The sequence below is a fragment of the Salmo salar genome, chromosome ssa07, assembly GCF_905237065.1.
Source record: "Salmo salar chromosome ssa07, Ssal_v3.1, whole genome shotgun sequence".
NCBI classification, from domain to species: Eukaryota; Metazoa; Chordata; class Actinopteri; order Salmoniformes; family Salmonidae; genus Salmo; species Salmo salar.
In genome coordinates, this window is record NC_059448.1 from 35,879,983 (window position 1) to 35,894,385 (window position 14,403).

At 43.3% G+C, this 14,403-nt stretch overlaps 1 protein-coding gene across 3 annotated transcripts in view; it reads right to left on the reverse strand.

Annotated features, from left to right (window-relative positions):
- The window catches only part of LOC106609111 (GRAM domain-containing protein 4), a 68,639-nt gene that overhangs the window by 21,415 nt on the left and 32,821 nt on the right, over nucleotides 1-14,403 (reverse strand). For all 3 annotated transcript variants that reach the window (XM_014207532.2, XM_014207533.2, XM_014207535.2), the window contains 2 exons: nucleotides 2,937-3,057; nucleotides 2,051-2,124 (listed from right to left, as the gene is read on the reverse strand). In XM_014207532.2, the coding sequence (XP_014063007.1) occupies nucleotides 2,051-2,124; nucleotides 2,937-3,057 (195 nt within the window). The remainder of the gene's footprint in view (nucleotides 1-2,050; nucleotides 2,125-2,936; nucleotides 3,058-14,403) is intronic.

Sequence of the window (14,403 nt, forward strand, 5' to 3'; positions counted from 1 at the left end):
AAAATTATGTGGATATATTGAAGTAACATCTACAGACATCAGTCAAGAAGTTAAAGCTTGGTCGCAAATGGGTCTTCCAAATGGACAATGACCAAGCATATTTCCAAAGTTGTATCAAAATGGCTTAAGGACAACAAAGTCAAGGTATTGGAGTGGCCATCAAAAAGTTCTGACCTCAATCCTATAGAAAATCTGTGGGCAGAACTGAAAAAGCATGTGCGCGCAAGGAGGCCTACAAACCTGACTCAGTTACACCAGCTCTGTCAGGAGGAATGGGTCAAAAATTCACCAAATATATTGTGGGAGGCTTGTGGAAGGCTACCCGAAACATTTGACCCAAGTTAAACAATTTAAAGGCAATGCTACCAAATACTAATTGAGTATATGTAAACTTCTGACCCACTGGGAATGTGATGAAAGAAATAAATCCTTCTCTCTACTATCATTCTGACATTTCACATTCTTAAAATAAAGTGGAGATCCTAACTGACCTAAAACAGGGAATTTTTACTAGGATTAAATGTCAGCAATTGTGAAAAACTGAGTTTAAATGTATTTGGCTAAGGTGTATGTAAACTTCCAACTTCAACTGTACATGTTTTAAGCTAACGTGTACAACACCCGTTGAATATGGCTGGTGTCAGTAAACGTCAGCAAAAAAGCGTAATGAAATTATTGCCAGCAGAGCTGGTTAGGCTGTTTTCATGTTATCCAGAGGTAAACAAATCATTGGCTAGAGCATCAAGTGTGCGCTCTGAACGCTCAGAAAGCAAAACGAGATGGGTGGGGCCAAAGCGTAAGAGGGTGTGAACAATGCTGAATGGGTGTAGACAAAGAAGAGCTCTTCAATAGATACGAAAACATTCAACTGCCATTTTCTCAAAAGTAAGTTTACAAATTAATTAACTTTCAAAGCAGAATTACTTTCCCATTGTTCCTCAAAAATGCAGTGTAGGACATACCATTTTGTAGCTCTGAGTCTCCACTTTTATCCAATGTAAAAAACACAATTTCAAATTTTGCGACATAAGACCGAATCCAGGTGGTGAGTCACATATGTGAAATCCCCCATGGAGAAAATAGATTCTCCACCATCCTGAACCCCCCCCCCCCACGGGGTTATTACAGTCTTCCAAGAATAGTCATCCCTACACACTCCCACTGTAAAACATCCACACCACTGCACCTGTACATAGCCCATCTATAATTTAGCCCAAACAACTACCCCTTCCCCTACTGTATTTACTTATTTTGCTCCTTTGCACCCCATTATTTATATTTCTACTCTGCACTTTCTTCCACTACAAATCTACCATTCTAGTGTTTTACTTGCTATATTGTATTTACTTTGCCACCATGGCCTTTTTTGCCTTTACCTCCCTTATCTCACCTCATTTGCCCACTTTGTATAGACTTATTTTTCTACTGTATTATTGACTGTATGTTTTGTTTTTTCCATGTGTAACTCTGTGTTGTTGTATGTGTCGAACTGCTTTGCTTTATCTTGGCCAGGTCGCAATTGTAAACGAGAACTTGTTCTCAACTTGCCTACATGGTTAAATAAAAGGTGAAATAAATAAAAAATATCCCAGTTCCCAAAGCGTCAGCGCAAACGTCAGTCCCTCCCCCTGTTCTGTCTCCTGTCCTTTTCCCTTCGGCTCTACAGTCCCACCAGACTCCCACTGGCTTCAACCTGACTCCTGAATGCCTTCCCACAGTCTCTCAGTCCCTAGCTGCCCTGTGGCCCTACAAACCCTTTTATTTCAGTGATCTATGAGAGTTACTGCTGTTTCTGACAAAGGTTTCCTCTGACCCAAAGCTTGAAAGCTTAGCTCGTTAAATACCGAAACTGGCATCTGATTTAAGTGACTTTTCTACAGATTATTCCCTTATCCTTTTCAGTCTTTGCAGATCTAAAGGACTGTGATAGTTGTGAGCAGTATCAATCTGGTCTCTTCAATTCCATAAACAGTAAAGGTAAGGGCAGTTTTTTGGGGAAACTAATCAGCAGTCATAGGTGTTACACCATAGTCCACTTTGCCTTGCTTACCTGTGTCTTTGCCATTGGCAGCAGGCGTTGGAGACGGGGGTTTACGGGCAGGCTGTGGCGGCGAGTCTTCCAAACTGATGGAAGTATAGAAAAAGAGAAGAGGAGAAAGACAGAAAGAGTGAGTCTTTGCAACACTATGTAAACAAACATTAATGGGCTTTATGCACCCTAAGATTTTGGTTATTTGATGTGTAATGTGTCTTCATGCCCCCTCTATGGCCTTATGGACCTTACTGTAAGGCCAAGGAGACATTCCACATTGTGTCCTTTTTGGCAGGAGCTAAAATGCCACTGAAATCCATTCTGACTGGACTGGGTGAACCCGAAGCTTTACTTAAAGGAAAATTCCACCCAAAAACGCTATTTTGGTACTTGCAGCATTTCTGTATTTTGAAAGTTTTGCATGTTAAACTTGATTGCTGACATGCAAAACATGTTTGGGACTATATCAACAATGGACTAATGAAACAAATACCAAAAGATAGTTTTGAGACACAGAAGTGAAACGTCCCAAGACTAACATAACTGCTGCGTCATGCTCTGCGCTCTGATATAGAAGCGTGTGATTTGGTTATGACACATACAAACACTACAGTGAGCACACACACACACACACACAGGTCCTTGAGGAATTCCCTGCCATGTGCCAACCAAGCTGCAGGGGCAGCTATTTATACCCGCTGCCGCCCAGGATGATCCACCCCACCGAAGGACAACTCACTGGGGTAGGCAGGATGGTAGGCAGGGAGTGGAGGGTTGCAGCACTGAAGGCAGCACAGACAGACGGAGAGTGACGTGACTAACTAAGTGCTCTCTAAGCAAGCAACACTTAGAGAATGAGACGACACACATTTGGTTCCCCTCGCTCTTTCCATCACACACACACCTGGATTTTAGCACCTCGTTCATCCTCAGTTCGAGGTCGATTCTCTTCCCCCTCTCTCTCTCCAGCTCTTCCTTTATCTTCTCCACGTTGGTTTCCTCTCGTAGCTTCCTCAACTCCTCTTCTGAAAAACACACACACAAGACTGGTATCATCGCAATTCAACGGCTCAAGCACGAGACGTGTGGCAGGATCTACAGTCAATCATGGATAACAAAAAGAAAACCAGCCCAGTCGCGGACATCGACGTCTTGCGCCCAGGCAAATTAAACAACTTCTTTGCTCGCGTTGAGGACAATACAGTGCCACTGACACGGCCCGCTACCCAAAGCCTGTGGGCTCTCCTTCTCTGTGGCCAACGTGAGTAAAACATTTAAACGTGTTAACCCTCGCAAGGCTGCCGACCCAGAAGGCATGCCTAGTTGCGTCCTCAGAGCATGTGCAGACCAGCTGGCTGGTGTGTTTACGGACATATTCAACCAATCCCTATTCCAGTCTGTTGTCCCCATATGCTTCAAGATGGCAACCACTGTTCCTGTTCCCAAGAAAGCTAAGGTAACTGAACTAAATAACTAATCGCCCGTAGCACTCACTTCTGTCATCATGAAGTGCTTTGAGAGACTAGTCAAGGATCATATCACCTCCACCCCACCTGACACCCTAGACCCACTCAAATTTGCTTACCGCCCCAATAGGTCCACTAACGATACAATCACCATCACACTGCACTATCCCATCTGGACAAGAGGAATACCTATGTAAGAATGCTGTTCACTGACTACAGCTCAGTTTTTAACACCATAGTACCCTCCAAACTCGTCATTAAGCTCGAGACCCTGGGTCTGAGGGACTTCCTGACGGGCCGCCCCCAGGTGGTGAAGGTAGGAAACAACATCTCCACCCTGCTGATCCTCAACACTGGGGCCCCACAAGGGTGCATTCTCAGCCCTCTCCTGTAATCCCCGTTCACCCATGACTGTGTGGCCATGCACGCTTCCAACTCTATCATCAAGTTTTCAGACGACAAAACAGTGGTAGGCCTGATTACCAACAATGACGAGACGGCCTACAGGGAGGAGGTGAGGGCCCTCGGAGTGTGGTGTCAGGAAAATAACCTCTTACTCAACGTCAACAAAAAGGAGATGATCGTGGACTACAGGAAACAGCAGGGTGAGCCCCCCCAATCGACGGGACAGTAGTGGAGAAGGTGTAAAGTTAAGTTCCTCGGCGGACACATCACGGACAAACTGAAATGGTCCACCCACACTGTTAAACAGCCATCACTAACATAGAGAGGCTGCTGCCAACAAGACTCAAATCTCTGGCAACTTAAATAAATGGACTTAAAGGTATCACTAGTCACTTTAAATAACGCCACTTAATAATGCTTACATATCTTACATTACTCATCTCATATGTATATACTGTATTCTATACCATCTACCGCATCTTGCCTATGGCGCACGCCATCGCTCACCCATACATTTATATGTACATATTCATCCCTTTACGTGTGTGTGTGTGTGTGTGTATAAGGTAGTTGTTGTGAATTTGTTAGATATTACTGCATAGTTGGAACTAGAAGCACAAGCATTTCGCTACACTCGCATTAACATCTGCATGTGACCAATAAAATCTGATGATGATCATCATCAGATTTGTTTACCCCCTTTGTTAATGCACATACTGACAGATATGTCAATTGTATTCTGGAATCTATTTGTCTTTGTTCAAAATCTGGGAAAATATTTAAAATGAAAACCCAAAAACTTTGAGATGATCAGGATCACATTGTCACATCTTTACAAGGGGCCGTTTCAGAATAATAACTGGGTTATTCTGGTAGCTTCAGAGCTGTGATAATATTTCAACCCCTGCAGACTGCAGTACAGAATGATAATCACGGGATAAGATCGTTATCCTCTTACATTGTCCCACTTGGCTCCTTTCACTGCTCTGCCCTGTACCCTGAGCAGAGCCACAGAGGTTACAGAGTGATCGAGGTGCTAAGAGGCTGGTCACTAGTCAATACACACCTGACAGACGAGAGGAGACTCTGGTAATTGTTTCACTAACGTCCTGTTTCTTTCTCGTTTCCTCACTTTTTCTTTGTCTCTCTCATCCTCTTCTTTTCTTACTGACCACTTTCCCTCCTCCTCTCTCCTCGCCTGGCTGACTGCAGTAGTGTCGGGTGTCATCGGGTGACTGGGCAGACCATGCCTCCTCTCAGCCCCATGCCGGAGCTCAGCCCTGTGTTCCTGCTCACCTTTTGTCCCTGCACACACAACCACAGAGTCTCATGAATACTGGAAGAGAGAGGGCAGCTCCTCTCACAGACTGGAGGCACATGGTTAATGAACATGAACACAAAATGACGCCGGATTCAAAAACATACGTTTTTCAATTTAAATTATACAAAATTACACTGGACAGAGGAAGATTGGAAAAAAGTGTTATGGACAGACATCAAAGTTTGAGGTGTTCGGATCACAAAAAAGAACATTTGTGAGATGCAGAAAAAATGAAGATGCTGGAAGAGTGCATGACACCCTCTGTCAAGCATGTTGGAGGCAATGTGATGGTCCAGGGGTGCTTTGGTGGGGGTCAAGTGGGAGATTTGTTCAGGGTAAAAGGGATCTTGAAGGAGGAAGGCTATCACTCCATTTTGCAACGCCATGCCATACCCTGTGGACGGCACTTAAATTGGAGCCAATTTCCTCCTACAACAGGACAATGACCCAAAGCCCAGCACCAAACTATGCAATAACTATTTAGGGAAGAAGCAGTCAGCTGGTATTCTGTCTATAATGGAGTGGCCAGCACAGTCACCGGATCTCAACGCTATCAAGTTGTTGTGGGAGCAGCTTGACCGCATGGTATGTAAGAAGTGCCCATCAAGCCAACTTGTGGGAGGTGCTTCAGGAAGCATGGGGGGAAATCTCTTCAGATTACCTCAACAAATTGACAACTAGAATGCCAAAGGTCTGCAAGGCTGTAATTGCTGCAAATGGAGGATTCTTTGACAAAAGAAAAGTTCGAAGGACACAATTGTTTCAATTAAAAATCATTATAACCTTGTCAACCTCTTGACTATATTTCCTATTCATTTTGCAACTCATTTCATGCATGTTTTCATGGAAAATAAGGACATTTCTAAGTGACCCCAAACTGTTGAACGGTAGTATATATATATATATATATATAACCACACACAGCTCAAAAAAATAAAGGGAACACTTAAACAACACAATGTAACTCCCAAGTCAATCACACTTCTGTGAAATCAAACTGTCCACTTAGTAAGCAACACTGATTGACAATACATTTCACATGCTGTTGTGCAAATGGAATAGACAACAGGTGGAAATTATAGGCAATAAGCAAGACACCCCCAATAAAGGAGTGGTTCTGCAGGTGGAGACCACAGACCACTTCTCAGTTCCTATGCTTCCTGGCTGATGTTTTGGTCACTTTTGAATGCTGGCGGTGCTTTCACTCTAGTGGTAGCATGAGACGGAGTCTACAACCCACACAAGTGGCTCAGGTAGTGCAGCTCATCCAGGATGGCACATCAATGCGAGCTGTGGCAAGAAGGTTTGCTGTGTCTGTCAGTGTAGTGTCCAGAGCATGGAGGCGCTACCAGGAGACAGGCCAGTACATCAGGAGACGTGGAGGAGGCCGTAGGAGGGCAACAACCCAGCAGCAGGACCGCTACCTCCGCCTTTGAGCAAGGAGGAGCAGGAGGAGCACTGCCAGAGCCCTGCAAAATGACCTTCAGCAGGCCACAAATGTGCATGTGTCTGCTCAAACGGTCAGAAACAGACTCCATGAGGGCCCGACGTCCACAGGTGGGGGTTGTGCTTACAGCCCAACACCGTGCAGACAGTTTGATTGACTTGGAGTTACATTGTGTTGTTTACGTGTTACCTTTATTTATTTGAGCAGTATATATATATATATAAAATAAATAAATATATATAAAATAAATAAATATATATAAAATAAATAAATGTAAATAAATATATTTTATATATATATAAATAAATATATAAATAAATATATAAATAAATATATATAAATAAATATAAATATATATATAAATATATAAATATATATATATAAATATATAAATATATAAATAAAATATAATATATATAAATAAATATATAAATAAATATATATATATAAATATATATAAATAAATAAATATATATAAATATATATATATAAATATATATATAAATATATATAAATATAAATATATAAATAAATACCCATACCCCATACCATAACCCCATGGGGCTCGCTGTTCACATCAGCAAACCACTTGCCCACACAATGCGATACAAGCCATCTGCCCAGCACATTTTAAACTTTATCTGTGAAGAGCACACTTCTCCAGCATGTCAGTGGCCATTGAAGGTAAACATTTGGCCACTGAAGTCGGTTATGACGCCGACTGCAGTCAGGTCAATACCCTGGTTAGGACAACGAGCACCCAGATGAGCTTCCCTGAGACGATTGACAGTTTGTGCATAAATTCTTCGGTTGTGCAAACCCACAGTTTCATCAGCTGTCCGGGTGGCTGGTCTCAGACGACCCCACAGGTCCTGGGCTGGCATGGTTACACGAGGTCTGTAAGGCAGGTTGGACATACCGCCAAATTCTCTAAAACAGTATTGGAGCCAGCTTATGGTAGAGAAATTAACATTACATTCTCTGACAACAGCTCTGGTGGACATTCCTGCAGTCAGCATGCCAATTGCACACTCCCTCAAAATGCGAGACATCTGTGGCATTGTGTTGTGTGACAAAAATGCACATTTTAGAGTGGCCTTATTGTCCCCAGCACATGCTGTTTAATCAGCTTCTTGATATGCCACACCAGTCAGGTGTATGGATTATCTTGGCAAAAGGAGAAATGCTCAATAACAGGGAGGTAAACACACTTCCGCGCCAAATTTGAGAGATTACTTTTTTGTGCGTATGGAACATTTCTGGGATCTTTAATTTCAGCTCATGAAACATGAGACCAACACTTTACATGTTGAGTTTATATTTTTGTTCAGTATGTGTGGATGGAGGGTAGGTCACTATAGGGTCGGCAGGTAGCGTAACGGTTAAGAACGTTGGGACAGTAACCGAAAGGTTGCTGGATAGAATCCCAGAGCCGACGTTAAGGGACACCGGTCTGGTAAAAATTTGTGCGACCAAATCATGTGCTGTGGCCATCAACTGAAAGTTAGTTGCACCAGCGCCACCCGTGGAAAAAGTTAGTCTCGACTAGAGCCCTGCGTGGTATAAGTAGCTTAGTTGTGACCTCGTGCTAAGTGCCAGAGAATGCCTGTAACCCTATTAGACACCAGCTGACAGGACAGAGAGGCAGGCTAGGTAATAAGAGAGAAGCATGCTGGGTAATGTAACAGAAAGGCCTCCGTCCCTCTCCCCATGCTTGTGTAATGGGTATTGAATGTACTGGAGTAATCAGGCAGAGCAAGTTACACTGTCACTCTTCATCCCGTCAGCAGGTCATCGAGGTGGACCCGACACTGGGCCTGCCTGCCCTAAACCCCCACCCCCTCTACATCTAAGGTTGCTCATCAACCGAGGATGCTTTTACATCCACCCTCCCCATTCCACCCCTTCCTTGTGGGCCTGAAACAAGTTAAAAATAAAATGTAAAAATATGTTGGGCTTTAGCTGAGATTATTCTTTAAAGAGTCAAGTATATTTGTGGGGCGTCACTGTAGTCCCTGGTAAAATATTCTGGGGCCATCGAGACAGACAAATGGGTCATATGAACCTACTGACATTGAGGGAGACAGAGGTATTATAAACAGATAGGTCATGTTAACTTACTGAGGTTGCTCTTGCGAGATTTAATCTAGGCCGCTGCAGTCCTCCATCTCCTCTGACCCCCCCCCGAACCACTCCCCCCCGACCCACTGAACCAACATGCTCACCTCACATACACAGCCAGCACCCTGCTGAGCTAGGATATTGACTGACACCGCAGGATCCCACTCTCCAACCGGGCTATGGTATTGACCAAAACCAGAAGCGACCTAACTCGCTACACCTAAGAAAATACCCGCCAGCACTCTGATACAGGCCCAAACAACCTAGTCCCACTTTGCTTAAGTCAGGATTCAGTGGAAGGTTACTGGCTAACGGACCTGACCCGAATCAACTCAGAATCTCCCTGCACTCAAATACAGTTCCCAGTCAGCCTGCCTAGGTGTCAAGTTTATAGCCTAGCTTCAAACAGCAACAGGTCAGTACATGGTGTACCAAACAAACAACCTCACAGCTGATCAAAACTCCAGAGGAGATGAGGGAATGTGGGTCTGGTCTGCTTTGAGCTGGTCACAGTTGGATCCTATAGCATAAATACAAGAGACTTTGCAGTCTGCAGAATTAAAGATGGAGCCTTGTAGAGTCCCTAAAACAGCCTGGAATCTACCAACCAACTAAGTACGTTGGAGCCATACACCACTCCCCTCCCATGCTGTCTTTCCCTACAGAACCTCAGGACCCCTGTACTAGTCCGAGGCAGTGTCCAGTGTGTATGCAAGCAGATAAATACATTCCCTCTCATCTAGGCTTAAAGAGCCAGGAGAAAGAAAAGTACTGCATGAGATTACACCAGCAGAACAATGGGTCCATTCACACACACAGAGACCTGCTGCTGGTGCACTGTTGTTCATCGTTCACATTCTGTACAGTACTTAACACACCAACGACTGACTGACGAGGATCAGTAGTTAGTGCAAGACGGCGCTATGCATGCATACATGTACACATCAATAAAAAAAAGTAAAACACATGGCAGTGTTATGTACTGTATATGTAGTCTTCAGTTTAAAACACACATGAATGCTGATTTGACCATCGGTAGGTGGGGACATTCAGAGAGATTGTGATTGGCTGATCTAGTAACCCCGGCAGACATGGAAAGCCCATGTACTCATACACACACAGGGTCCATCTGTTTAACATCAACACAGACCCTACAGGTCACAAGGACACTGCACTATTGACCCCAACTCTACCCTACTGTGACCCTGATGTCACCATGCTACTGTTGATTTCTCTGCTGTCCTGACACAACCCAACTACATTCCATACAGAACCAGAGGGGGGAAGATTACTGTTTTTTCCCTATACTGTATGCATTTAGGCTGTGGAACAGTTAGTTCTGTTTGTGACTGATCAATATTCTCCTCTAGCTGCCCTACTTCCCACTGGGTTAGATAGACACACAGTTTAGAACTAAACAAGGTTATGACAGGAACATTATGGCAGGAAATGGTGATAATAAAGGAAACATTGTTCAGAAGTAAACACATTCTCCAAGCTTTGTGGACTAATGGATGTGCGCATGTACTGTACTCAACATTTAAATGACACCAGGGCCAAGCTTAGCGCATTGCACACAGCTAGCATGGTCAACGAGTGGGCCGATAGGAATCATGCCCACAATTGACAGGGCAAGCTTTGCTAGTGTCGTGTCTGTGACCATCATTAAAATGTGAAGACTTATTATCAAATCAATTCTCTATGTGTAATTATTAATACGTGATTAAACTAAATCATGTAAACTTTAACTAGGAAGTCGGGGCACTACGGGAAAATGTTTAGAGTTTCTATTTCCCGAATTTTCATATCTTATCGATTAGTCTTACATTAATATATCATTATTATCTCAGTCTCATTTCTGAATGTCGCAAACCCTTGGATATCTGCTCAAATCCTAGTCTCCATTATGAATCAGCGATATACACATAGTAAGTAAATAATTAAGCCTAACTAACCAAATCACAGAAATACATAAACAAGATAGTTATTGGTTACTATTAATGCATTGTGTTAAGTCCCTATTGGGCTAAACCGGTAGGACGGCTTGGTAGACAATGGAAAGGGGTGGGGACAGAGAGCAGGAAAGACAAAATGGATTCACTACACACTGTTGATAATTATATTCATTGAAATGCTAATCCTTTGCACACGAACGGCCGCTCATTCGAAAATAATTGCGAGGTATATATTTACGACCGTATGTCGTTGTCTCCTCTGTTTGAATCGCCAGTCCGTCTGCTGGAGAGTCAGTTCAGAGAGTCTCTAGTTAACTTCCCCAGAAGTAACATGTCTTTCGTGGTTGTAGCCTTCTCAGCGGCTCTGGACAGTGTCTGTTGTAATGGAAACGTCAGGCTTACAGATGGCCATTGCATAGAATAGATGCTTCCGCGGTTGTTGGTATTCTAGTACTAGGCTTACGTAATTTCCAGCTGCAGATTAGTAATTATATATGTCTAAGGATTTGCTCTTATCTGTAGTGATCGATAGTCTCAGAGTTTAACCATTTCCGTGTAGCCAACACTACTTCAGTTTGTAGATTTCTTAACCATTCCAACATGTAGCAACAGCTCCTTATTTTTTGGTCTAATGTACATTTTGACAGGAGTGAGTTTTAAACTCGGTCCATGACACCGACATAATGTCTATGCTCACTTGGTTAACTTTATATGAAAACCTAAATGAGAAAGTATGGGTTAACATCACATCTTTTCACAAATACTCTCATGTTTAATCATATACATTTCACAATATTTGATGTTAACCCCATAATTAAAGAAGTGTACACAACCAAAAGACAGCGTAATGAATGTTCTGTCCTTCATGAGATCACCAAATGAAACACAATTGTCATGACTGTCCCTTAAAGGTAAGTGAATATTTATGCATTTAGATGACTCCAAGATGGCCGGTGTCTATAATTGCCTGGTGTTTTTTTCTGAGCACAGTACTCAGATTATTGCAAAGTGTGCTCTCCCAGTAAAGTTATTTTGAAATCTGTCAACGCGATTGCATTCAGGAGATGTTAATCTATAATTCTTTGAATAACAGTTTAATATTTTATCAACGTTTATGACAAGTATTTTTGTAGATTGTAGTGCTGATTCACCGGCCGTTTTGGTGGGAATACATTTTCTGAACGTCACGCGCCACTGTAAAATGCTGTTTTTGGATGTAAATATGAACTCGATAGAATAAAAAATGCATGTATTGTCTAACATAATGTCCAAGGAGTGTCATCTGATGAAGATTGTCAAAGACAGATTTGTCTATGTACTGTCCTATCATTAACTTTATGCTTTCGCCGTAAAGCCTTTTTGAAATCGGACAACGTGGTTGGATTAATGAGATGTTGATCTATAAAATGGTGTAAAATAGTTGTATGTTTGAGAAATTTGAATTATGACATTTTGTTGTTTTCGAATTTGGCGCTCTGGCTGTTGAATAGTGTGTCCCGTGGGTGGGACGCTAGCGTCCCACGTAGCCCATAGACGTTAAGTGTCCACAGACCACTCCCACATTCTCAAAAATAGAAATATTGTTTAATTATTCAAACTTTTGATGTCCAAGGGCCTCTGTGTTCCACAGTTTACATTCCAATCTCCAATCGACAGAGCAGAGGCAAATGGACTTTATGACCGCCATAAAACAGCCGACGTCCCGTTCTCCCCCTCTACGAGAGAGAGCACGCTGTAGAGCAGACCCATTGTAACATGATCCTTCAGATCGTCACAGGAGAGTTATAACACTAGGCTTGTGGTGCTTTTTCTCCCCCTTCCCCGACAACTCGGCTGGTAAGCCTGTCGACAACTCGGCTGGTAAGCCTGTCGACAACTCGGCTGGTAAGCCTGTCGACAACTCGGCTGGTAAGCCTGTCGACAACTCGTTTTGACGGGGCCTCCCGAGTGGCGCAGCGCTCTAAGGCAGTGCTAGCTGTGTCACTCCAGATCCTGGTTCGAATCCAGGCTGTGTCACAGCCGGCTGTGACCGGGAGACCCATGAGGCAGCGCACAATTGGTCTAGCATGGTCTGGGTTAGGGGAGGGCTTGGCCAGCTGGGATGTCCTTGTCCCATCGAGTGACTCCTGTGGCGGGCCAGGCGCATGCACGCTGACATGGTCGCCAGTTGTACGGTGTTTCCTCCAACACATTGGTGCGGCTGGCTTCCGGGTTAAGTGGGAATTGTGTTATGCAGCAGTGCGGCTTGGTGAGGTCATGTTTGGAGGACGCACGGCTCTCGACCTTTGTCTTTCCCGAGTCTGTATGGGAGTTGCAGCAATGGGACAAGACTAACTACCAATTGGATACCACGAAATTGGGTAAGTAATTTTTTTTTAAATAACACGGACGAAAGCAGATGGAATAATCGTGAGGCTAGATAGCTAGCTACTCAACACCCTGCTACTACAACGCAAAGTTGTGAGAAACACGGGGTAACGTGAGCTTGAGCCAGGTAAGCAGAAACAGACAGCTTTATTTACCAGGGTGGTGGGAAATAAATGCAGTCTTTATACTTTCGGTGTAGTGAAAGTTAGCTAGCCATCGCGTCAGATAATGAGTAGTGACTCAGTTTGTAAACCAAGTAACTCGAGGTAGAAACACAGCTCGGTCATCTTTTACAGGATAATTTAAAAAGGGATGGTGCTTCAATGGTGGTGTAACACTAAGAAAAAAACAGCCAGCCTGAATGGGGGTTGACAGCTAAAACACCTGTGGTGCCATTAGCCACCAAATGGTGAGCTAGAGACCACAGGTAAAAGTAGCCAAAACCTGCTATAGGCGAGATGCTAAAGCAGGGGCTAGCGAGCTATCAATGCTAATTGCGTGTAGGCCAGGCAACAGGTATGGTGATCCATACCTGTTGGTGATCCAAGTGAAATACCTGTTGGTGATCCAAGTGAAATATCAAATCCACACCGAAATGAACAGTTAAGAGCTAGTTTTCTGAAGAAAGCTGCTTAACGAGCCAGTAACCAAATAGACTTGTGAAGAGGCAAAGAATGAAGAAACCACGGCATCGCAGGGTGTTATAAAGATTGGCCTGTTTGACCTGCTTGAATAAGGCTTAACCAATGACCCAATGAGATCTGAGTTAACTGAAAGAACTACAATTATATTCTATATAAATTAAACCACTTGATTACTGATGGTATATGCCCATGTTATCATCATTCATATAACTTACTGAATATAGTTTAACTGCTGTGTGTCCTTAGCAGCATTATTACACTATTAGCCTGCTGACAACCAGGGAGATGCATGCCACTGTAAATAGCTGGAGATAAGACATACGGCTGCAGGAGGATGCTGCTAGTTTGCTGCTGCCTAATGTTTTATGTATTGAGCTAAACTCCTTATATAACTTAAACATCCATTGTGTAATGTCTTGATATCTGCAGTAGTTTATGCTTAAAGAGGTATCTGCCTGCAGAACGCAGTCACGAAGTACTGACACACCCCCGACAACCACACATAACAGGCTGCAGCAGTGGAAACCAAACCAATGACTGTGCAGAAGCGGAATATGCCGAACAGGGAGGTACAAGAATTAACCAACCCACCTACCTGCTATGATCATCTTAAATCGACTAGTAAGCACAAAACACAGTTTGTGC